Below are 26,430 nucleotides of genomic sequence, written 5' to 3' on the forward strand. Positions count from 1 at the left end.
CACACACACACAACAATTAGACATTTGCACCAATTTAAAATGTAAGCATATCAAAATCTCTAACTCTCAACTTGGTCCCACCAGTGGATAGTAGACTTGCCAGTTCCAGGCTGGAAAATTCCTAGAGTTTGGGGGGGATGAAGCTTGGAGAAGACACTTTGGGGAGGGGAGGGGCCCTCAGCAGGGTATAATGCTGTAGAGTCTGCCCTCCAAAGAAATCAGTTTCTCCAGGGGAACAGCTCTCTGTCGGCTGGATATCAGTTGTAATTCCAGGAGATCTCCAACAACCATCTGGAGGCTGGCAACCGTAGTGGATTCTTAAACCTGGAGACTGGGGCCATGGACAGACAAGACAGATTTTTCTACAAACTTGAGAAAAGCCCCAGGTTTACAGAAAAAAACTAAAATCTTAAAAAAATAACCCACTGGGGGTTAAAACCCTTCAAAATGATAACGCAGTACCTGCAGATTTAAGAAACAAATGCCCTCCATGGCCATTGCTAGGCAACTGTAATAGTACTGCCAGCCTTCAAGCCTTTGTTTCTGCCAGTAAAAGGTAGGTGGAAGGGTCAGGGCCCTTCCCAAGGCTGTTGTGGCCTTTGAAGGAGGATTCATTATCGCGAGGCCAGGCAGCAAACACTAGGTGACTTGCTACCACATGACTTTCCTGACTCACTGATGCTCAGCTGGTTGCTACTTTTCAACAGCAACCACCCCAAGACAGACAGTGTGGTAGAGTGGTTAGAGGTTCACATTAAGATCTGGGACACCCAGGTTCAAATCCCCATTCTGCTGTGGAAGCGTACCAGATAACTTAGGACCAGACACAATAGGATAGCCAGGGGTCCCAGGGGTCCAGGCAGGGGGTGCAGGGGACTAGGGGGTGGGGGAAAGCAAGGTATTTACCTCCTGTGTGTGTGCATAGTGCATAGTGTGTTTCCCCTTCACAGAGAAATGTTGGTTTACACTGAAACAGAGGTAAAACTCCATTTGGAGGCAGATTTCACCCAGCCCATCTTAAGCGCTCGTGTACACACATCGCCACTCCTTCCTTTGTTCCATTTGAAAATGGGTGCAAGGGAGTAGGGTAGGGCGACTCCTCCCTCCTCCGTTGCACTAATTTTCCGATGCAAGGAAGGAAGGAGTGCCAGTGTGTGCACTCATGCGCATGCGCTGAAGACAAGCTGGGTGAAAACTGCCTCCAAAGCGGCAGTTTTCATCTCACCTCCGTTTTGACACGCACCAGCATTCCTCGGCAAAGGAAAAGCACAGGAGCACGTGCCCGTGATTCTCCTCACCCCCATGCCTCCTCCTCCCCCACTGGCCAGGTGAGTAGGGCTGGGAGGGGCAGCAGGTAAGGGTGGGGTTTTGCCCAGCCTGGGAGGGGGGAATGACAAGCCTAAGTCACGCACACTCAGGCTAACCTACTGCACATGGTTGTTGTTAGGATAAAATGGAGGAGAATAAATAATAAATATAACTGAAGATGGGAGGGCATATAAAAGGTAGGTTGGTGAGTGTATAGGAAGGTGAGAAGGAGGCAGGAAAAGGTGAGGATATGCGGATGCCAGGAGAAATAAAAGGAAATGGTATGGGGTAGGGGTAGGGGTATACAGGGGGAAGTGATATGCCCCCTGCTGGTCCTTGCAGGTCCCCTACTGCACAATTAGGCCTTGCTCAGCCCAGCTGCCCAAACTGTGCAGAGAGGCTCCCAGAGGGAGGGAAGACCGGAGAGGGGGCAGATAAAGGTAGGCTGGCTAGTGGATAGGAAAGAAAGAAGAAAGCAGGAAAAATAGGGGAGGGGAAAGAGGAAATAATGGGGGAGGGAGAAATGAGATGCCCCTTAAAAGTCCTTGTGGGTCCCCCATTTGTATGTCTATAATATTGACCTCTTATTGGGTGTAGCTAAATCCTTGAGTTGGCATGACAAAGGAATCAATTCTGAAACAGAAAATGGTGTTGACCATCTCAACTTTCTTAGAGTAACATCTTCAGCAGCGTCTACCTGACCTAAGTGTGAACCAGCCAAGAAATATGTTCATGTTGCATTTGCTGAATGTGTCAGAGAGAGAGTGTATGCCAAAATTCTGCACTAAGCAATGTGTATAGAACTCATCATTTTGAGGATCTCAGATTTCATTGTAAAAACGTGGATTTCTAGCCCTTATGGATGTGGGCTTTGAAATAGGTGGTCAATATCTGGTATAATCAGGGCTTTTTTTCTGGGAAAAGAGGTGGTGGGACTCGGTGGTGGAACTCAGGACCGCACAATGACGTCACTTTGGGTCAGCTGGAACAAGGGGGGAGTTTTTTAAAGTTTAAATCGCCCTCGATTGCGATCTAAACTCCCCTCTGTCTGGAGATCAGGGGGCGGGGCCACCGGCCATGTGACCATTTTCAAGAGGTGCCAGAACTCCTTTCCACCGCGTTCCAGCTGAAAAAAAGCCCTGGATATAATCACTACAGAAGGAAGGTTTAGGAAGGTTTAGTTAAGGAGGGTTTAGTAGCCTTTGCAGTAATCTGAATAGTTCTTAGCCCAGTGATGCTCAGCACGGTGCTCGTGGGTGCCATGAAGCCCACGAATGTGTTTTTCCATGCCCTCTTTTTCCTATAAAGCATCTTGTCCCTAATGCAAAGAACCAGCCCTGGCTTTCCTCCACCTCACCAAAGCAGGAACATTCGGAAAAGCTCAAGAGACATCTCCGTTTTGTTTCCAGTGAGCTCCCCTTTGGAGCACCAAAAATCTGCATCGGTCATAGGAGGCTTAGTCCTAGCTCCCTTGGCTACCATTTTATGACCCAACCACCATTACGGCAGCCATTTTGTAGTGGCTCCCATTGCATTTTTTCAAATTTCCAAAAGTTCCCACAGGCTCAACCATTTTATGTATTCATTCACTTCATTGATCGTCCAATGATGTTGAGGGTGGGCATCTCAGCCCGTTCCTTCGATCAACAGAAAGATCCGTAAAATACCCTGCACCTTTACAACATTATATAATCATAATAATAGTATAGCTCAACCACCATGGCTTGGAGCCTAGCTGAGTTTTGATCCACTGTCAGCTGAAACGTGGTCATCAATAATTAAACTTCAGCTGGAGCTATCTCAAAGGGCGAAAAGCAGAGAAGCAGCTCAACGGCGCCCAAATTCAGCTTTGGAGAGATCAAAACAGCAGCAGCAGGAAGGATGAAGAGGGGCCAAAAGGCTTGTGGTGGCACACGGCCCTTTCTACAGATGGTCCTTTTTCCCCTGCAAGCGAAGCTCTAATTACGGGCTGACATTTGCTGGAGGCAAATACCTTCTCCGTATGCAACTGCTGGGCTCTCAGTTGGTTGCTTACAGAGTGTGCACAATTAAAAGGGGATCTTTGATTACGATTTGGGATTAAGGAATGTAGCTTCTTGGCTTGTCTCTGAGATGTACAGCATGCTGTGATCAGTGTGTTAGAGCTCAGGAAAACACCCCACTGGCACCTGCCTGAAGTGCCTGCAAAATAATAGAGCTTGAGGCTGCAAAATAACAGAAGATTGGAAGACTCACCATCACCAAAAGCAGCTCAAGGCACAGAAAACCAAAGAGGGGTGAATCAGGCAGTGAGGGACTCAGAGATTCAACAGATTCTATTATCTTTTTCCCCCTGCTCCTGCTACAGGAGGCCATTTTCATGACAGCCTTAGAGAAAAAGGCATCACTCAGCAATAGAACTGAAGGAACCAAATATGTACAATCAGGGCTTTTTTTCAGCGGGAACGCGGTAGAACGGAGTTCCGGCACCTCTCGAAAATGGTCACATGGCCAGTGGCCCCGCCCCCTGATCTCCAGACAGAGGGGAGTTTAGATTGCCAGTGGCGCGGAGGGCAATCTAAACTTCCCTCTGTCTGGAGATCAGGGGGCGGGGCCACCAGCCATGTGACCATTTTCACCAAGAGCAATTTAAACTTTAAAAAACTCCCCCCTTGTTGCAGCTGACCCAAAGTGACGTCATTGTGCGGTCCTGAGTTCCACCACCTCTTTTCCCAGAAAAAAAGCCCTGTGTACAATGCCGATTTTCATTTCTGCACCATTTTCAGAAACGGTTTCAGTTTCCGGTGACTTCCTGTGGAAGCAGGGTATCCGCCCGCCCTCATCTCTCAGTGGCAAGAGCAATACCTTCCTACTCCGACAGTGGCACTTTTCAAACTGCTGCAGTATGCCAGGAGAAGTAAATTAATTATAGTGCAAAGTCTCCTGTGAGCTCAAGGCACCCATCCAGATTGAAGGCTGCTTACATCTGCATGCCAGGAACCCAGGGCCGTTTCCACACTGCTCGCCTTCAATCGGAACGCCGAAGATAGCGAAGATACCTGGAAGACAGCGTTTTCTCACACAAGTTTTGCGCGATGTCGCACAAAACTCGTGCGAGGAAACGCTATCTTCCGTGGTTTTTTCGCAACGTTCCGCAGTGTTCCAATTGAAGGTGAGTAGTATGGAAACGACCCATGTCTATCCCCACAGAGTCCAATTGAGTGGTAGACCTGGTGCACATTAGATAAAACGATAGTAGTCAGATGGTGTCTGACTACCATCATTATAACTAAAGGTGAAAATGGCCAGCCCACCCAATGCCTGCAAGAGGCCTACAGCAGTCCTCAATCCAGCCACTGCCAGGTTAGTGCCAAACACAGCTGTTTAAAGGACCACAACAGCATCAGCGGCCCAGCCACAGGCATGATCTCTCGCTCTCCTTCCTCTCTTGCTGCGCCTGCCGCTTCTGTTGTGTGTGAGGAAGTGTGGGAGCCCACAATCAGGCTCAGGGCTTTTTTTCTGGGAAAAGAGGTGATGGGAGTCAGGACCTCACAATGACGTCACTTTGGGTCAGCTGGAACAAGGGGGGAGTTTTTAAAAGTTTAAATCGCCCTCGGAGAAAATGGTCACATGGCCGGTGGCCCCGCCCCCTGATCTCCAGACAGAGGGGAGTTTAGATTGCAATCTCAACTCCCCTCTGTCTGGAGATCAGGGGGCGGGACCACCTGCCATGTGACCATTTTCAAGAGGTGCTGGAACTCCCACGTTCCAGCTGAAAAAAAGCCCTGGTCAGGCTGCTGCCCTGGGGCTTCAGCTTGCTCTCCCTTCTTTCCCACCAGCCAGTAAGTCCAGGGACTTGTACCAAAATTGAAGCAATCCTGAAACTTTGGGAGATACATTTTGGGGAATCTGGAAATTTCAGGGATTCCTTCTTTCATTTAGGATTGGAAATACCCTGAACAGAAGAGGAAATTTTGTGCATCGTTTTGAGAATCTCCTAATGTATAGTCCTATAATGAACAACCTATGCTGGTACTGCAAGAATTCACAACATGAATGCACCTGCATGCATCAGTGAACCCCCACAAAAAGCATTTTAAAAAATGCAATCTTGTCTTCATCTAGGTAAAATCTCACCTGTTTCTAGGGTCTCTATTCCCCAGGGGCACGCTCTCTCTCTGCTTTTAATGTGTCCAGGGCATATGTGAGTTTATAAGCTATTAATTTTATTCAAAATGTTTATATCCTGTGTGTGTGTTATGTGCCATCAAGTTGTCTCCGACCTATGGTGACCCTATGAATGAGAGACCTCCAAAACGTTCTCTCTCTAACAGGCCTGCTCAGATCCTGCAAACTGGAGGACGTGGCTTCTTCTATTGAGTCCAGCCATCTCGTTTTAGGTCTTCCTCTTTTCCTGCTGCCTTATACCTTACCTCTCCATATAAATATCTGTGAGGCAACTTGCAACAATAAGAATTCTTAAAACAATAAAAACAGTAGTATAAAAAGATGAAAAACATAAGCAACGGCTGGAGGAAATTCAATAAAACAGCATCGGATATAAACTTAGGAAGCTGTTAAAATTCAAAGGTAAAGCCAAAGTATAGTAATAAAAATGTCTTTGCCTGGTGCCTGAAAACTTATAAATGTGATGCAGGCAAGATTCTGCAGGGAGTGTTCTCGAATTTTGGTGCCATTATAGAAAAGGCCCTGCTTCTGGTGCCCCTCTATGTAGTTTGTGAAAGTGGAGGCATACTGAGCAGCAGCTCTGATGAAGATGTGAGATAGAATCATAGAATCATAGGGTTGGAAGGGACCTCGAGGGTCATCTAGTCCAACCTCCTGCACGCAGGAAATTCACACCTCCCTCCTCTCCCCCCCCCCCGTGACCCCTGCTACATGCCCAGAAAATGGCAAAACACCTCCAGGATCCCTAGCCAAACTGGCCTGGGTAAAATTCCTACCTGGCCCCAAGGTAGCGATTGGCATTACCCTGGGCATGTAAGAAGGCCACAAGAACTAAGCACTGATGTAACCCATTCTGCCCTCCCCCTTATGATCTGCCCAGGTTCACAGAATCAGCATTGCTGTCAGATGGCCATCAGGCCTCTGCTTAAAAACCTCCAAAGAAGGAGAGCCCACCACCTCCCGAGGAAGCCTGTTTCCCAAGGAAATGAGGCACTCTTCCAGGAACACTCATCCCAGGCTATGAAGAGCTTTATAGGTACTATCCAGCACACGAAGTGCACCGGCAAGCAACGGGCAGCCAGGACAGAGCCGCGTTCTTCTATCACAGTAATGACAATCATGTAAATACATTGGTAGATATATCTGCACTTACAGGAGCTCGATGCACTAGCCAATATGCCTTCTCCTGACAGTCCATAGCGTATCGGTCAGCCTTTTTCCGTTCCTTTCCTGTCCTGCAAAAGCAGAGGCATAGTTACATTTCAACAAATCACAGGACAGGGCTGTTTCCCGTCCATGGAAATATTTGCTCGTCTCTGACTCAAAAGCCAGCCCAGCATTTACCAGGAATTTCATTTTTAATGCTCATGATCAAAAGTTAGCCACAGCTTCAGATCTTTTTATGTTGATTCTGGTGCTTGGGTACACTTTTCCAGCCTTGCTCTTAGGCACACGTTAGGTTACCAACATCAATGTGGGGCCTCGATTTCTCCCAAGATTACAGTATCGCCAGACTACAGAGATCAGTACCCCTGGGAGGAAATAGCATCTTTGGCTCTCTATCCTAATCCCCCACAGCAAAGGAGCAACATACCTTTGTCAAGCACCACTCTGAGGGTGGCTTGCCTACACTACTTTGAAAGTTCATAACTGAACAGTAAGAAGGTTAAGGAGAGTGGGGAGAAGCGATCGGTGATTCAACATCACTAAGAGCCAAAACAGACAAGATGTCTAACACCACGGCTTTTTTTCTGGGAAAAGAGGTGGTGGAACTCAGTGGGTTGCCAGCACAGGGGCAACTCTTGGCGGGAGGTGGTGGCCCTGGTACCACATGCGGGCGTGCAAAGTGCACACATGCTCCCACGACCAATGATGTCACTTTGGGTCAGCTGGAACAAGGGAGGAGTTTTTAAAAGTTTAAATCGCCCTTGGTGAAAATGGTCACATGGCTGGTGGCCCCGCCCCCTGATCTCCAGACAGAGGGGAGTTTAGATTGCCCTCCATGCCGCTCCAGCAGCACGGAGGGCAATCTAAACTCCCCTCTGTCTGGAGATCAGGGGGTGGGGCCACCAGCCACGTGACCATTTTCAAGAGGTTCCGGAACTCCGTTCCACCACGTTCCAGCTGAAAAAAAGCCCTGTCTAACACATAGAGGACATGCGTTGGTTTCCCACAAGGTTCCATGGGAAGTGTAGTGAGAAAGAACCTCTGCCAAGAAGGAGAGAATCCCTCTTCTCCCTAGCAGAGATTCTTTCTCTAGGCATCTCGTCCAGTCCGCTTGGCTCCCTCTTGCTGCCGCCAGCTCCCCTTGCTCCCCTAAAAGCACTCGGCAGCCAGAGGGTGCTGAGTGTGCGGGCAGCAGCGAGAGGGAGCTGAGTGTGCGGGTGGCAGTCAGAGGGAGCTGAGTGTGCGGGCAGCGGCAAGAGGGTGCTGAGTGTGCGGGTGGCAGTCCCTCTTGCCGCCGCCAGCTCCCCTTGCTCCCCTAAAAGCACTCGGCAGCCAGAGGGTGCTGAGTGTGCGGGCAGCAGTGAGAGGGAGCTGAGTGTGTGGGTGGCAGTCAGAGGGAGCTGGCTGCGGTGATAGGCTCCTTGTCCCTCTCTCCCCCACCACCTCCCTCTGGCTGCTGAGTGCATTTAGGGGACCTGGCGGGGGCGAGAGGGACAAGGAACCATCAGGCATCTCGTCTGTTTTGGCTGTAAGGGCCAAACTAGATGTGCAGGTTTTTAAAGAGCTGGGTCCGGGTTCCAACTCAGACCAAATTTTTTTAAAACCCTGCACAAGCAGTTTGACCCTAAGCTGTGTTTCCCCACCCCCTGCTCTTCAAATATAAACTTGGGGGTGGCCAGAGACATAGCCAAAGGGGTCTTGGACCGTTTGTTGTGGCCTTGAATGAGCACAGGTTATAGCTGATTAATGTCTGGGTTTTTAAAATGGTATTTTTCCTATTTATTTTTATTAATGTAGTAAATTGCTTTGGGTCCCTTCAGGGAGAAAAGTGGTGAATCCAGCACTTCTTAGCTCGTATGCTTTGTAATTCAGCTCGCAAATGTCCTGTTGGGAGTGACTAGAAGATTTCAAAATCAGGAAACCTAATTATCAGGGGAAGCAGGAATTGCATTGACAAAAAGCTAATTGGTCCCTTTCAAGCAGTCTGTGCAAACAATTGCCCCCCCCCCCCGTGGGTATTCGTACACAGATCTGTCAATCACTTCAATGCTTCCAGGCAAGACCAAAGACAGATATCAACTCAAGAAAGCGCCTTTTAAAAAGAGGAGAGAGGTTAAAATGAGAACCAGAAAGTTGTTCTCCCCAATGCCCAAGCAAAGCAGAGGAAAACAAAAAAATGCACACATTCAGAAATGCTCACCTATACTGCTCTTTCGCCTGCATAATAACAAAGTCCCACTTGTGGTTGATTTTTTTATTCAGCATGTTATATTGTTCCTGGAAAAAATAACAGCAGTGTGACACCAGTGAGGGCTGCAGGTTTCCGTTCACTCTCAAAGTGCAGAATGTGATAAAATGCCACAGCGTATGATTATGTATTGTGCATAGAGCAGACTTGCAAGATAACATATCAACATAAACCACAATTTGGAACTGTACGTTACCTGAAGTGGGGCTGCCGCTAAACATAGCATCCGTGTGTCTAGTTTCTCTTCTCTAATGCGTAGTTCAACTCACTTTGCACCCTGATATCAATTCACTATATAAGAGGCCTGAAACATTATCTTCTTCACTCCCCAACCCACCATTAAAAAAACAACACAGTATTATTATGCAGCTTTAGTTTTTGGATATGGCTGTATGTTTCTGTAACACCACAAGAAGAACCGCCATCTGGAATCAGACCAAGGGTCCAATGTAAGACCGAGATTCTGTTTTCAACTGGGCGGGCCAACTGCCTTTGGAAAGCTCAAAAACAAGGCACCTGTTGTTTTTCTCCTCTGCATCAACTACATGCCTCTGAACATGGAAATTCTACGGCAAAATAGCTATTGATTGGCCCAGGGATTTTTTTCAGCTGGAACTCCGTGGAACGGCGTTCCGGCACCTCTTGAAAACAGTCACATGGTGGGTGGCCCCGCCCCCTGGTCTCCAGGCAGAGGGGAGTTTAGATTGCTGAGCAGCGTGAAGGGCAATCTAAACTCCCCTCTACCTGGAGATCAGGGGGCGGGGCCACCAGCCATGTGACCATTTTCGCCGAGGGTGATTTAAACTTTTAAAAACTCCCCCCTTGTTCCAGCTGACCCAAAGTGACATCATTGGCCCTGGGAGCATGCGTGTACTTTGCGCGCGCACATGTGGTACCAGGGGCACTACCTCCTGCCAAGAGTTGCCCCCTGTGCTGGCAACCCACTGAGTTCCACCACCTCTTTTCCCAGAAAAAAAGCCCTGGATAGGCCTAGCCTCAATGAATGTGTCAAATTCCTTTCCGAAGCTATCTAAGCCAATGGCCATCATCGCATCTTCTTGGCAATGAATTCCATACATAAATACCTTATGAGAAAACTTACTCTGTACTGCCCATTTAATTAGGCGACCCTGAATTCTACTGTTATGAAACTTCCCTGTCTCTTCTTCACATCATCGGCTGGAGGCAGCAGGGAAACATTTAACACAATGATGATAGGATTCATTGTTTTGAATTCTATTCTATCAAAAGGATTGGAAGGGAACTTGACTCAGAGTTTCTAGTTTTATTGGCAGCCCTGGGCTGCTGCTGATATGTATTTATATTCTGAACTGTAGGGTACCTAAGGTTGCCAGCCTCCTGGTGGTAACTGGAGATCTCCCAGAATTACAACTGGTCTCCAGGCCACAGAGATCAGTTCCCCTGGAGAAAATGGCTGCTTTGGAAGGTGGACTCTATGGCATTATACCCTGCTGAGGTCCTTTTCCTCCCCAAACCCTGCCTTCTCCAGGTTTCACCCCCCAAATCTCCAGGAATTTCCCAACTTGGATCTGGCAACCCTAAGAGTAACTAACTACCTTATACCTATAGCAGATTTAGACCTGAAATCATGGTACTGGTTGCACAACACACGCAAGGCACACAGACAACAGCTTGCCTTCTTACCTTTTCATATTCTTCTAGAAGTCCTTTCCTTTTGATATTTTTTTTAGCTAGATAGATTGCTGGGAAGAAAAAAAAGCAAAGACACTATTTGCATCCTCCAAAACCAAACTTACATAGTTAATAAGATGATCCCTGTGGCAGAAGAGAAAAAACATCCAGCACATTTTCCCTCAGAGAAACCCTGCTATGAGCACAACTATAAGACATGCATCCAATGTACGTTCCATTCACTGAGGCCACATGAAATCCTTTCATCATAGGCAGGGCTTTTTTCAGCGGGAAAGTGGTGGAACGGAGTTCCGGCTCCTCTTGAAAATGGTCACATGGTTGGTGGTCCCGCCCCCGATCTCCAGACAGAGGGGAGTTTAGATTGCAATTTAAACTCCCCTCTGTCTAGAGATCAGGGGGCGGGGCCTCCAGCCATGTGACCATTTTCACCTAGGGTGATTTAAACTTTTAAAAACTCCCCCCTTGTTCCAGCTGACCCAAAGTGACGTCATTGGCCCTGGGAGCATGCGTACACTTTGCGTGCGCACATGTGGTACCAGGGGCACCACCTCCAGCCAAGAGCTGCCCCCTGTCCTGGCAACCCACGGAGTTCCACCACCTCTTTGCCCAGAAAAAAAAGCCCTGATCATAGGTAAAACCTAGACTGCACAGGGATTCCCAGTGTTAAACAAAACCAGATAAGTGGTCAATTACTGCTACTGTGAATGGTCTCTCTGTACTTTCCCCTTGGTTAGATTTAACTTTTACGTAATTACATCTCACCCTTTACAATGTACATTGCGTAGCCTTTGATCCTTGCTTTTTATTTTTCCCATAACCTCTGAGGTGTTCTTAGATACAGAAGAGGCTTATCTAAGAGGCTGCTGGGAAATGTAGTCGTGTGGGAAAGAAAACAAGAAGTAGAAGGGTGGGGAACCTCCTATAGGATTGCTTGCCTGTGCTTGCCTAAGGAGGACTTCCTCCACTGCATCTGTGTGGGCTCTAGGGTCCTTAGGTGCCCTTCACCCCCCAGCAGGTGGGGGGGGGCAAGCATTTACTTTTAGTTTCTTCTTGCATGTGCACTTTGCAAGTGCATGCTCCCAGCGCCAAACAATGATGTCATTCTGGGAGTGATGTCATCACACAGACCCCAGAAATGCTCCCGGGTTTCGTGCCAGGCCAATTTGAGCCCCCAAATGGGCCAGATTGGCCTGGTGTGAAGCCTGGTTGTTACACAAATTAAATGCCCTTCTGCCCTTACCCAGATTCTTCAGAGCAGAGGCGGAGACAGACAAGGGCGTGCTTCAAGGGTTTTTATTTAATATTGCAATATTGGGTACAACTTCTAAAAAAGATAAGTATCCCAGAGAACATAAAGCTTACAAGCAGTTTTAAAGACATTTTTCTAGTACAAAAGGAACTACCTGCTGAACAATTTGCAATTAGTCCTTGACATACATCTGATCTCTATAGTTATTTTAATTGACTACTACTCAGTTCTCTTAACTAGTCTCGCGATATTGCATCTATCAATGTAACTTTCTATTTCCCTTATCTGGTCACTATCCTTTTGCTGACTTTGAATTTCTCACTTTTGTTGACTTCCAAACTTAAGAATCAAGAGTTTTAGATACATGGGTGCACTCCCAGAGCCTGTGCAATGACATCACTTCAGAGAGTGACACCCAGGGCTTTTTTTTTCAGCTGGAACGCAGTGGAACGGAGTTCCGGAACCTCTTGAAAATGGTCACATGGCTGGTGGCCCCACCCCCTGATCTCCAGACAGAGGGGAGTTGAGATTGCTGTGGTGCCGAGGGCAAGCTAAACTCCCCTCTGTCTGGAGATCAGGGGGTGGGGCCACCAGCCATGTGACCATTTTCTCCGAGGGCAACCCACTGAGTTCCACCACCTCTTTTCCCAGAAAAAAAAGCCCTGGTGACACCATTGCGCCAAGCGCGCCCCAGGAGACCCGTTCCTTCTCCTCTTCCCCTGCTGGCCAGGTGAGTGGTGTCAGAGGGAAGAGGCTTGGAGTAGCGAATCCCCTGCCCCCACAGGGGTAACAGCAACCCTAGTAGGGTCTGGTCCACAAAAGCTTATGCTGGAACAAATCTGGTTAGTTCTTACGATGCCACTAGGCTAGACTCCAGTTTGGTGTAGGTGTTAACAGCACGGGACTCTAATCTGGAGAGCCAGGTTTGATTCCCCACTCCTCCACGTGAAGCCAGCCGGGTGACCTTGGGTCAGTCACAGCTCTTTCAGAGCTCTCTCAGCCCCACCCACCTCATAGGGTGTTTTGTTGTGGGGATAATAATGACATACTTTGTAAACCGCTCTGAGTGGGCATTAAAGTTGTCCTGAAGGGCGGTATATAAATTGAATGTTGTTGTTGTTGTTTGTTTGTTTTTGTTTGTTTTTGTTGCAACAGACTAATACAGCTACATCTTCAGCATAATCAACCCAAGAACAGATATTAGTTATATCCTGACTCTTTTATACTTTTCTTGCCTGAAAACCTTTCCACATCCTGATCATTTTTGTTGCACTTTGACCTTTTCCAGATTGGCTATCTTTTTCATACTGCCTTGAACAATATGTAGAATTCAAGCATTAGATGGGAACTTGAACTGCTGAAATCTACTTAGCAAAGAAAGACCCTATTTTCTTGAATCACAGATCGGTAGGGTTGCCAGCCTCCAGGGAGTGGCTGGAGATCTCCTGGAATTACAACTGGTCTCCAGGCCACAGCGATCAGTTCACCTGGAGAAAATGGCTACTTTGGGAGGTGGACTCTATGGAATTATGCCATGCCAAAGTTCTTTCCCTCCCCAAACCCCATTTTCTCCACGTTTCTCCAGGTTTCACCCCCAAGATCTCCAGGAATTTCCCAACTTGGAGCTGGCATCCCTACAGATCGGATTTTGGCTACTATGGATATAAAATAGGAAAGGCAGACCTTTCGGAATAAGATCAGTATCAAGAAGGGAGAAATTGTTTGGCTTTTCAGTTGGTTGGGCGGGGGTGTGGGGTTTGCTCCATTCTTATTCCCTACCTATAATTATATCTGTGGAATGAACTAAGCATACGCTCTTGCTAAAGCTGCTTTGTTGACACTTGTGTCTCAGCAACACGCCCCCATGGCAACAACAAGTACAGAGAAAGGTGAGGCTGGTGACAGCTGACATGCCTCTGACACTGTGATCCGCAAAACAAATAAAATAAACCCTCTAGGATGTGGGCCCACTTAGTCACAATCAGGGCTTTTTTTCTGCTGGAACGCGGTGGAACGGAGTACCAGAACCTCTTGAAAATGGTCACATGGCTGCTGGCCCGCCCCCTGATCTCCAGAAAGAGGGGAGTTTAGAGATCAGGGGGCAGGACCACCAGCCATGTGACCATTTTCTCCAAGGGCAACCCACTGAGTTCCACCACCTCTTTTCCCAGGAAAAAAGCCCTGGTCACAATACATTTTGTTAGAAATGTATAACTTACTTTCTGTTTTTAAGTTCAATATGAAAGAACAACAGTTATTTTGTTTTGTTTTATTCAACTTATACCCCGCCCTTCCCACAAACAGACTCAGGACAGTTTCCAACAAATATACTGTTAAAATACAATTAAAAACCTTATTAACGCATTAACACACATAAACATTCTCTAAAAATATGAAACAGAAGGCTCAGTTCACGCATATGGTTAGTAGCATAGGTAAAGGTAAAGGTAGTCCTCTGTGCAAGCACCAAGTCATTACTAGACATGAGCACGATCCAAAAATACATCCCGATCAAGCCAATCATGGATCCGGGCTGCTGCTGAACGCAGGTTCCCGATTCTAACCGATCACGTCTCGTTTCTGGTCCGAAATCGGGGAGGCCAGCACCCAGAGCAACTGTAGTCAGGCTGTTGCGCGCGCGCGCTCCTGAGTTGCCCCTGCCCACGCAGCAAGCTCTTTGTCCCGGTGCACTGTGGAGCTGGCAGCAGCGTGAGTGGCTCAGAGGGTGCCCGCGCCGTTCACCTGCCCCGCAAGACAAGGGGCGGCCGGCTTGTCCGCACGCCCCTTGTCCTGGGGAAAGGCGAACGGCGCAGGCAGCCTCCCAGCCTCCCGTGCTGCCTCTTGCCTTTCCCCCGGACAAGGAGCAGCTGGCTTGTCCACGTGCCCCTTGTCCTGGGGAAAGACGAATCACGCAGGTGGCCTCTCAGCCTCCCGCGCTGCCTTTTGCCTTTCCCCAGGACAAGGGGCAGCTGGCTTGCCCGCACGCCCCTTGTCCTGAGGAAAGGTGAACGGCGCGGGCAGCCTCCCAGCCTCCCGCGCTGCTTTTTGCCTTTCCTTTGTGCCCACCCCTTTCCCCCTCCCTCCCCTGGGTTGCTGCTCCATGTTTGGAAGGAAGCCTGCTAATCAAGGAAAGCTGGGCTTCCATTCGTGTTTCGAGGGCGACAGAAGGAAGGCAAACACAGCTCATTTCCCTGACTCCGTTGCCTCGGGAATTAATTACTAGCGCCAGAAAGTCTGCAATTGCGAACTGAAAATGACCCATCCAATCAAGTGCCGAACTAGCAAACTCCTGATGGCTGGATCGGTTGCCATGGGCAGAACCGATCAGCTGAGTCACGATGGTGAAAATGCCAAAATCGAGGCATTTTTGAAATCGTAATTCAGATCGTGCCCATCTCTAGTCATTACTGGCCCATGGGGGGACGTCGCATCACGACGTTTTCTTGGCAGACCTTTTTCATGGGGTGGTTTGCCATTGGCTTCCCCAGTCATCTACACTTTACCCCCAGGAAACTGGGTACTCATTTTACCGACCTCAGAAGGATGGAAGGCTGAGTCAACCTTGAGCCAGCTACCTGAACCTGGCTTCCACCGGGATCGAATTTAGGTCGTGAGCAGAGCTTGGGCTGCAGTACTGCAGCTTGCTACTCTGCACCACGGGGCTCCTTGGTTAGTGGGATGGTTGCTGCTTAAAAATATAGCCACGTGGCGGCACTTCCATATGATAAGCCATTAGCCAACCTTCAGGTCAGGTGCCCTGCAAAAAAAAATGGTCGCTTCAGAAGCACCTGTTGCTGGATATATGGAAAAAGCTGGGAGACTCCCGTGGCTTGGTAGGGGTGGGGAATGGTGATGGCTGCCAACTCAGCATTATACCCTGCTGAGCTCCCTCCCTGCCATGCGCTTCCCAGGCTCCACCACCAAATCTCCAGGAATTTCCCAAACCTGATTTGGCAGCACTGATACTGTTTTTACAACCCTCCTTTTTGCAGTTTGCAGTAATACAATGAATAACATCAGAACTGTATGGAGAGCCACTTTCCACCTGCTTCAGTTTTGAGCAGTAATTTATTTATTTTTAGAATATTTCTATGTAGCCTTTCAGAGCTCAGCTCAAGGTGGTTTTACAATTAAAATAATTTAACAATATAAAATAACAAGCCATTGGACCTAAACAACATAAAACAGACTTCAGAAACAGACCATTAAAAAAACGAGTATGAGAAAACATGTAATTAAACAACCACATTTCTCACTGCGCAGAAAAAAAATGGGTCTAACTGCCTGGGATCTAAAGAGACCTCTCAGGAACATTTAAGGCCTCCTTCTTAATATCCTCCTTCTTCTCTCTCCTCCACACACATGCATGCTCTCTACTTTATAGTCAGACAGCCAGGATCTTTCTCTATCTTTCCTCTTTACTATCTGATATGTAGTTCCTAAATAATCTCTTTTACACGTTTAATCAGTACTGCGTAACTATCGCTGTGTTATTTACCACTCTGCCAACAGTTGAGCCCCCCAAAAGCACGTGCCAGGTGTTTACCTGGGTTGCCTATAGAGATGAGCATAAACTGAAATACGAACCAAAGTTCATGACGAACTGGGATGGTTCGTGGTTCGCAAACCAGCTGTTCATCAGAGTCCATTTTGGACGAACCGCCATGAACTTTAGATTGGTTCTGCTGACCCAGAAGTGGCCTTCTGCTGGCCTGAAAGTGGCCTTCTGCTGGCCTGGAAGTGATGATTTGCTGACCTGGATGTGACATTTTCACGAACCAAATGAACCAATTCGCAAACCGGGGCAGGTTCATGAAAGTTCGTGGTTCATGAAATGCAACGAACCATTAACTGCATGGTTTGGTTTTTTTCTGGTTCGTGCCCATCTCTAGTTGCCTTCCTGTGGCAGGCAATCGCTGGGCAGCTTGCCACCTCCCTCCAATTGCCAGTGATCAGCGGGCATGGGGTCAAATGCCCAGGAGTCTGCCCAGCACTAGTGGGCCCCTGGGAACCCTAGGTCAGGACCAGAAAAATCCAAACTTTTTTACCCATGTAGCAGCCGTCCAGGCTTTCCTGTGATCTTTCCAAAAAATCTTGCAGGAAACCAGGTTTGGAAAAGACTGGAGGAAAGCCAGAGAAACCCCAGGAGGGTACCATTGCCCAACAATGCTGTCAGGAAACAGGGAAAGAACGCTTCCCAACAGCATTGAACTCAGGGCAAATCACCTGTGAGGAAATGACCATTTTTGGCCTTTCATCCCATGACTATAACCTCTCTAAAGCAAAGTTCTAAAATCTTATTAAAAAGCATTGCTTAAAAAGAGGCAAACTTATCCCTTTCTGCTGCCCTAAGCACAGATTTTGTGCATGTCCTGAAGGATTCAACCAGAAGGCAAATTTACCCTTTGAGTGCAAGTCTCAGGTCATAAACATATGCTGATACAGTCATTTTTGAAACAATATACAGACATCTTGTTACGGACAGCTGTGCATGCAAATGAGAATCAGCCTACATTGCTTTCAGATTCCACACCAAAAAGACAGAGAATGCCTCCCAACATTATTACTTACCATAGTCTGTATCGTCTGCAGCCCATTTCTGTGTTGGCCAAAAGTAGGGTGTCTGCAGAAAGCAATACATAACGAAACAACAAGTTTTCTATTATTTCATTCCCCTAAATCATATCCGCTGATATAGAGAGTGCCATGGGGTACACAGAAAAAAAGTCATTACACATACCTGAAGGGGTGCAACAAGATAACAGAGTAAATACTCTATGGAGTAAAGCTCAGACTCAAGGGCCACCTGCTCCCGTAGGAACCTACTTTAGCACGTAGATCATATTTGAAGTCCCTGGATTGTGTCCCCAACCATCTGAGGGTCAAACTAGACATGCAGGTTTTTAAAGAAGGTTATGACAAACCACCTCTGCTCCTCACTTGCCTCGAAAACTCCTTGCTGGGGTCATCATAAGTCAGCTGTGACTTGATAGTACACTCCCCATCATACCAGTTCAAGTTCAAGTTCAAAGTGTTTATTGTCTATAGCCATAGGCCATCACAATTCACCAAACATTGACTAATAAACAATTAAATCCATTATAACAGTTTGTCTAGGTAATTAAAGTAATTAAAACAATACAGTATGCCAAACTATCCCAGGAGTCACGAAAGAGCCTCATTCAGTACCACCTTAGATCTTATCTTTTTGGCTGTGAGTGCAAACTGAGAGCCAAGCTACAAGTGACGCCTTACACAGGTTGGACACTTGTCAGCTTACCTCAAGTTTTGATGGGAAATGTAGGTGTCCTGGTTTTACAGCTTGGCTCTCCATTACAGCTGCAAGACCAGGATGCCTACATTTCCCATCAAAACTTGAGGGAAGCTGACAAGTGTCCAACCTGTGTAAGGCGTCACTTGTAGCTTGGCTCTGAGAGACTCTATAGGACACATGATTATCAGTGTCAGATAACAAAAACACAATCTTCTCAATTTCAGAGTATGTGTTTGTCACTGATAGGATTCTGGCCAAAAAATTAGCTCTGGGTACACTATATAATAGACAATAAAGTAGATAGTGGGAAAGGTTCTCCACTACAGGTAATCCACAAATGCAGGTGCGATGTTCCATAGGGGTGTGAGAATAACGCCCTGCCAAAAGAGCTGTCTGCATCGTCTGAAAGTGCAGAGCAGTGAAAGACACTCTGAGGTTGTAATGAGAAATACTGGCTAGGTAGGGAGATCTTAAATGGTCAAATTTGATTAGTCTATACCAAGGAGCTGCCTTAGATTTTGATATTGATAGCCGATCCATCACGGCATCTGACCTGTAGATCCACTCCTTAAGTGGGAGGTTGTTGGCTGAGACCCCTAACAGGTCATCCAGGATGGTATACCTTTGGCAAATGATGGATAGAAAGCCAGGGCGTGTGGGGTCCCATCATACCAGAATCCACGTCCTATGTCTCATCTGCTTTCGTTGTTGCTCAACTCACCTGAAATCTGTAGAGGCTGCTGTCTGGTCTGAGAGTAAGATTTTTTAGTTCCTGAAGAGGATAGATATATCCATACTTGATCATCATATTTCCCAGGTTTAGTGCTTCTATAAAGGAAAATATCGACTGCTGTGGTTGGTACAGACAGAGTAGAGCCAAACATTCAAAAGCAATCCACCGTTTAACATGCCAGATTTTATGCCCGTTCCTACCTTCATCACCAATCTGTAGGTGCTGCCTAATCCAATGGAACATATCAGAACCTGCAAAGCAAAGACAAAAGCACACCGTGTAAATCAGAGGCAGAGGAGCAGCACAAAAACTTCATTTTTCTGACCTGCTGACAGCAATAACTATCTCATATATAAACTTTGAGGAGACTACAGTTTCAAACAGAAGCTGTGAGCAAAAGCACAGCCATTTTTTCTTGCTAGCTTGAAATACAAAGCAGGACCGTTTCCACACGGCTTACCTTATTCTGCAAAATAGCGAAATCTCGCGCGAAACCTCTCGAGAAGACGCTGCTATCGCGTCTTCTCACGAGATTTCGCTATTTTGCAGAATAAGGTAAGCCGTGTGGAAATGGCACGGCTTAGTTGCTTGGCCTTCAGTGTATAACAATGTAAGAGAACAGCTTAGACAGCAAGGCAGTAGCTGTAGACAAGAACTAGTTCGAGCTAGAGAGATAAGGAAGTTCCCACTAGGGCACAGAAACAAAAAGAGGTGAGTTTTCCTCAGAATACAGCCTTTGTCTCAAGAAGAAGAAAGGTATAAAAGGCCCTCTCTGCCATGTATTGTCGAAGGCTTTCACGGCCGGAGAACGATGGTTGTTGTGGGTTTTCCGGGCTGTACTGCCGTGGTCTTGGCATTGTAGTTCCTGACGTTTCGCCAACAGCTGTGGCTGGCATCTTCAGAGGTTTAGCACCAAAAGACACTGAGAGATCTCTGTCTTTTGGTGCTACACCTCTGGAGATGCCAGCCACAGCTGCTGGCGAAACGTCAGGAACTACAATGCCAAGACCACGGCAATACAGCCTGGAAAACCCACAACAACCACCTCTCTGCCATATTTGGGCGGGCTCAGAGTGTTTTTACTTGTTGAAACTCTGTTCCTCCTTATTTCATGAAATAAGTTTTTCCTCTTCAAAGTTCTCCAAGTCTTGGTATAAATCATTGGGCAGAGCACCAGGTCACAAACCTTGCTATTTTTGCAACAATACCACCAACTCGAGCCATGATGACATCCTAACATCAGATGGGAAACAGACAACGGTCCTTTTAGAGAACTGAAGGCAGTTTGGAAAAGGAAATGGTGCTCATGGTGTCAACCTTCATCCCAATTTAGTTTCTCACAAACAGGTTTTTGTGTTATTCCGAAAAAACGTGCAAAATCTGTTTGACCAGAGAAGAGTAGTAGAAGAGAAATGACTGTGTATACTCTGGGGAAGAAAACCTCTTTCAGACTTCGAGCGTGGGCAAAGACAGACGTACCTAACCCTAGGAGCAGGGGTAAAAAAAAATTCTGTGGGGCAAGCTCTGATTCTCCCAGTCCCCTCCAACTCCAGTGGAGACCCCCTCTACCTTGCCGTTGTTTTTAAAATGTGAACCACGGTTCTGGGTGAGAGGAGGAGTGGCTTCATGGCAAGGGTCAGCCAATCAGCATTCTGGAAAGCCAGTTTCTTATGGAAACAGGAAGGATTGGTTTCTCCGGGGCTCGATTCCATTTGGATGTTTGTGTACTTGTTAGGTCTCAGCAAGGTGAGGCAATTCTGACAGAAGAAGACATTCTGCTCCTGCCAAGAAGCTGCCCTGCCTGCATGTGCTCCAGAGGGACCACTTGCTCATCCTCTCACAGCAAACAGATTGCCGGCTTTTAATTTAAAAGCTACTGGCTTTCTGTGCAGGGTCAAAGGTGAAGTCAGATCACCCAAGCCAGACTTGAGCGGTCAAGTGGAATTAAGTCACATTCTGGTGGCGTAAAGGCGAAACCAGGACAGAACTTGGTGAGCCATAAGATAAGGGCCAAAGAGAAGATTAATAAAAAAAGTCATAGTGGTAGAACAGAATGTATGATAGGTAGAGAGTGGCCCCAAGTCATAGCTGACTTATGGCGACCCCTAGTGGGGTTTCCATGGCAAGAGACTGCCAGAGGTGGTTTGCCATTGCCTGCCTCTGCGACCCTGGTCTTTGTTGGAGGTCTCCCATCCAATTACCAACCAAGGCTGACCCTGCTTAGCTTCTGAGATCTGACGAGATCAGGCTCATCTGGGCTGTAAGTCAGCATTGTTATTGTTAAGAAAAGCCAGTTAAAAGCATGGGAATCTAATCCGGAGAGCTGGGTTTGATTCCCTACTCCTCTGCTTGAAGCCAGCTGTTGTTGTTGTTGTTGTTGTTGTCGTCGTCGTCGTCGTCGTCGTCATCATCATAAACTGAAATGTTGTGCTCCGCCCTGAGCCCGCCTGGCGGGGAGGGTGGACTAAAAATCTAATATAATAAATAAATAAATAAAGGTGATTTCCATGAAGCATTATTATTCCAGTGTTTGTTCATCAAGCACCCAGAACTAACAATGAACAAGAGATGAGGAGCAGTTTCTAAGACCAAAGAAAAATCGTTGACTCTGACATGCTGCTTGCATTTCTTGGGGTGCCAATGCCAAATGTCTCTCCCTTTGCACTCTGTAACTCTGCCCACTTCCTTTAGATGCCTAATGCCTTTCTGTGTCTGGTGTGCAAGAATGTTACCTGCCTATAAATCTAAAATATTTTCCTCCCATCTGTGTGAACATTTCACAGTGATGGTATCTATTTGATCAAAGGTATTTGTGAAAATGTTGTTGTTGGATGGAGAACAAAGATGTTACAATTGGAAATGAGTTGTGACTGTAAGTGCTTATAAAACCAAGACCTCTTCTCCTGTCTCTCTGAAATTTGGCAAGTATGATCTCTTGGATGAAGGATACAATCCTGGAAAATTTTGTGTCAGACAGAAAACAGAGACATTACACCCTAACTATATGAGTTTCCCACTGAAATGTGTTTCTTAGAGCCAAAACACACGTTAAGAAAAACCTAGGTTCAGCACGTGTTCTCTTACCTCAAGGTTTGCTGGGATCTGTAGGCGTCCTGGAAGCTTAAAGTTTAGCATTTACAGAGCAGCAAAAAGGGAAAGGGAAATACAGGCGCCTGTATTTTAAGCTTTAAGCTTCCAGGACGCCTTTAAGCTTCCAGGACGCTTAGAGATCCTTTAAGCTTCCAGGACTTTAAGCTTCCAGGACCCCTACAGATCTTTAAGCTTCCAGGACGCCTACTTTAAGCTTCCAGGACTCCTACAGATCCCGGCAAACCTTGAGGTAAGAGAACACGTGCTGAACCTAGGTTTTTCTTAACGTGTGTTTTGGCTCTCATTGAAACCAATGGGGGGGGGGGGAATGAATGACTGCAGGAACACAATTAAATGAAAATGAGTCTTCTTTTTAAATTAGATGAAAAAACGGGCAAACATCTACCTTGTACCTTTGGAGCACATTGGAACAAGCCTTGCCCTACAACTATCACAGAAACAACGTGGATCAAACTTGTACCAGGGCAAGACGTGCCGGAATGTGAGTAAACACGTGTGAGAAAACACGTGTAGCTTGATCCCATCTTCCAATCCTAATTGAAATGATTTCGCTGGCCCCAGATTTCACACTTGGCCTTGTATTACCCCAAGCAGCCAACTCCCTTCTCTATGGTGTTCTGAAACACGTCCTTTTGTATCTCTAATTATCAAAATTCCAACCCTTGCTCACTCTTTTCAACTCATATTTTTGCCAGGTCTTAACGCATATGTTTTGTTGCACATTGTCATCTTTAAAGGTGAACACTCTCAGGTCTGCAACCAAAAGGCTAAATCATAAGCAAGCAACACAGGGGAAATGGAAACTGAATTGTGTTTCCTTGAAAAGATGACTCATTGGGAACGCATTATTTCCTGCCTGACAGGGCAAGGTAGTCAGAAATCATGCGGTTCAGTTAGAGGCCTTGCTTGGAAAATTAAACCAAAACACTAAGCAAGCATTCAGCCTTACAAAGGCAATGGGTGGCGATTAGCGAATCAAGCACACAAGGAGCAAATTTGAAAGGGCACGCCACTGTTTTTATGAGACATGCATTTGGTGAGCACCAGCGAAACAGCAAGACGGACACAGAAATCTTCATTTCTAAAGCGGTATTTTTAAAACTATAGCTTTTAATTCCATTTGAACTAATTTGCAAGTTACGACAACAGCTGAGGTAGTATGGGGGGGCTTAATTCACGTTATTCATGAATCTTTAATCAAGTTGTCCTTATGACTGGCATCCTACTTCACATTTTAGGATATTTTTAAACTAGTTAATTTTTAAACAGGGGATGGCTTCTGGAACTCACTCACACGCTGGTCACGTATGAATTGTCATCTCCCAACTGCTTTTTTAAGATGGAGATTAAAAGGTTAACCTTTCCTGACATTGACCTGATAGCTTGAGATTTGAACCACCAGTCAAGAGCTCTTATCCCCACTGGCTGCTCCTGGAAGGAAGTAAATGAATTTAAAAGATTAGTCTGTCACTCAGACCTAATCTAAGTAAGTAAGTATGCAGTGGCAGGAATGAGAGTGGAACATACTGGCTTAGAGCCAAAAGACGAATTACACGAGGAGGAGCACGTGAAGGGAGTCGCAATGCTAGCCGGGAAGCTGAGTTTTAAAAGAGATCGGAAGGCTTTGTCAATTTCCACTCTCTACAGAGCCAGGGAGATCTGCTCAGAGGGTTTGTTAATTTCCATTTTGCCTCTTAGAAGTGGAGGTGAAACTGACAGATGAAACTGACAGAGCCTTTGGGAGGCAAAGTGGAAATTAACAAACCCTCTGAGCAGGGATCTCCCTGGCTCTGTAGAGAGGGAAAATTAACAAACCGTTCTGATCTCTTTTAAAGCTCAGCTTCCTGGCTAACATTACGACTCCCTCCCCTCGTATAATTCATCTCTTGTAGCTTGGCTCTTTAATCCTATGCCTTGCTTCCCCATTCATAGATCTTCATCCATTGAGGAGACAATCCACAGACTCGGAGTGTGTTCCTCTACCACCAGGGCTGGCTCCAGCGCCGCGGGCACCTGAGGCAGCTTAATGCTGCCTGTGTGTGTGTGTGTGTGTGCATGCGTGCATGCGCACCGGACTGTGTGCTGATGTCACTGCATGTGACATCATCACGCAGGGGCTGGCACGCGCATGGGGGGCCTTCCAGACCTCCCGTTCAGTTGCTCTGCAGGCCAGGTGCAGCCAGCCGCCCAGGCTGCTGGCTGCGCCTGGCCCGCAGAGCAACTGAACGGGAGCCTGCCTGCTCAGCTGCCCCACGCTGCCGCCACCAGCACGCACTCCTGGTGCGCAGCAGTGGCGGCAGCTCCATGGCACACGCCCCTAACCTTGGGCCGGCACCCCTCTGGCGCCTTAGCACCCTGAGGCGGCTGCCGGGCCAGCCTCAATGGGCAGGCCGGCCCTGTCTGCCATTAGGTCCCTTTGGTCCACTGAAAGACAGTGAGCAGAAGTACCTTGCACTGGAGGAACAGCTCCACACTGAAGGACTGCCTCTGCAATGGAAAACAGCTCTGTGCAAGCGGAAGCAGCACAGGATCTAAGCCAGCAGAAGGCATGGTACGCGTATAACAAGGGCAAAACAGTAGTAAACTATTTACAACCGGCTCTGTTCTTTGTAAGCAGGCAAGAAAGTGATGTCTTGAATTAATATAGGTGGCAGGCTGAAAAGGAGGGTACAATAATCGCAGCACATTGTAATGACAGACTGAAGACATCAAGGCACTTCTACCTGCCTATTTCTTATTCAGTATGTTTCAGGGAGTGGCAGCTGTAATTCGCAGGCACAGAAGTAGGTTGGATGTTTTGCTGTGAACTATGCATAATGGAAAATATCTTTATCGTGAATTTCCTTTCTTTGTGGTGTCGGGATGGCAGTCTCAGCTGCCTGGAAACAACCTCCTCTTGGCTGGAAAGACCAGATTGTTGTGACTACCCTCCTAAAACTACAGGGAAATAATAAAATTATTATTAACACCAGAAGCTCTTATATAAGTGGCTGGTGTGGCATTCAGCCGTGTGCTATTGTCAAAGGTCTCTTACCAGTCATAGCATGTGGGATATTCGTGATCATGACCCTCTGAGTGTGCATTTTGATGCCAGAATTCGGATCTTGCATCTCCACCAACAGAACTTCAAACTGCAAATTATAACAGATGCGTGTTATGAATGAAACAGAAGGGAGACAAGAAGAACAGCTTGAGTGTGAAAACTAAAACGGAGGTTAACACAGGAGAGAATCAAAGATTTCCATCCACCTAATCTGAGCTTTCTTAATAAACAAATGACTACATATTACAAGATGAATGCATTTTGTAGTACAAACGCTCTTGCAGTAGTTGCTTCTAATTGAGAACAAATTACACTTTGAGAACGCTTGAATGGTGGTGGTGGGATAAAAATGTTTAAAATACATGTACCATTACATCGCTTCTAGGGAAAACCTAGAAGTGATGACATGTCACTCTAGGAATTGCCAAATACTCTGTGGTTATACTGTAGAGTTTCTGGTGATTCCTAGAGCAACATGATGTTATGCTTATTTTCCCCTGGAAGTGACATCACAGCACATATGCCGCTGGTGCTCTTCTATGTCCCCGCCCTCCCCAAGCTTCCAACAGTTACCATCAGGGGTCATTTCATAGAAAACAAGCTGCAGGAACTCATTAGCATATGCCACACCCTCTTGCCAACACTGGAAGTGTGTCATTAGCATAACTGATTAGCATATGCCACACACCCAGACCTCACCTATATTGGCTGTTTTGGACCCAATCCTGGCCATTCAGGGACATGATTGGGCCTAAAATGGCAAAAAGGGGCCCAAAATGGTCGGAATTGGGTCACTGCTGAGCAGGACATGAGGCCCAATCCTGGCCATTTTGGGACCAATCCTGGCTGTTTTAGACCCTATGGGCCCAATCCAGGCCAAAATGGGCCCAAAATGGCCAAGAGTCAGGTGGGCAGGGCCACCTGACATGTGACCTCTTTGGAGAACTACCGGAACTGCATTCCTGCGCATTCCCCCTCAAAATGAGCCCTGGTTACCATACATGGCCTGGCAACCTGGCAACCCCAGACCTGGAGTTCTGGAATTACAACTGTTCTTCAGACTACAGAGATCAGTTCCTCCGGAAGAAATGGCAGCTTTAGAGGGCAGACTGTACGGAGGTCAGACATTCACGCTGAGCTTCCTCCCCTCCCCAAAATCTGTGCTCCCAGGCCGTCTCTAAATCTCCAGGAATTTCCCAAGCAACCATACTAGTCAGGCACTGCTTGCCTGTGCTCTTTTGGGCACAGTTCAAAGTGTAGGTTATTAAACTCTTAAGGCCTCAGCAGTTTAAGCCTAAGATAAAGTGTGCAGCTGAACCAAAACTGACGCATGGAAACCTTGTAAATACCCATCGCATGGGGTTTTCAAGGCAAGAGTAAAACAGAGATGGCTTGTCATTGTCTGCCATTGCATAGCAGCCCCCGTCTGATGGATAGTTTCCCATCCAAGTACTGA

The 26,430-nt window shown here is 47.0% G+C and overlaps 1 protein-coding gene across 1 annotated transcript in view; it reads right to left on the reverse strand.

Moving 5' to 3' along the window:
- RGS9 (regulator of G protein signaling 9) overlaps positions 1 to 26,430 on the reverse strand; it is a 103,152-nt gene that overhangs the window by 51,637 nt on the left and 25,085 nt on the right. Inside the window, exons 2-8 of the mRNA XM_054977026.1 lie at positions 24,966 to 25,062; positions 19,021 to 19,071; positions 18,809 to 18,915; positions 17,385 to 17,436; positions 10,556 to 10,614; positions 8,843 to 8,919; positions 6,629 to 6,710 (exon numbers count right to left, since the gene is read on the reverse strand). Of these exons, the coding sequence (XP_054833001.1) occupies positions 6,629 to 6,710; positions 8,843 to 8,919; positions 10,556 to 10,614; positions 17,385 to 17,436; positions 18,809 to 18,915; positions 19,021 to 19,071; positions 24,966 to 25,062 (525 nt within the window). The remainder of the gene's footprint in view (positions 1 to 6,628; positions 6,711 to 8,842; positions 8,920 to 10,555; positions 10,615 to 17,384; positions 17,437 to 18,808; positions 18,916 to 19,020; positions 19,072 to 24,965; positions 25,063 to 26,430) is intronic.

The sequence above is a fragment of the Eublepharis macularius genome, chromosome 4 (assembly GCF_028583425.1).
Source record: "Eublepharis macularius isolate TG4126 chromosome 4, MPM_Emac_v1.0, whole genome shotgun sequence".
In the NCBI taxonomy this organism is placed as follows: Eukaryota; Metazoa; Chordata; class Lepidosauria; order Squamata; family Eublepharidae; genus Eublepharis; species Eublepharis macularius.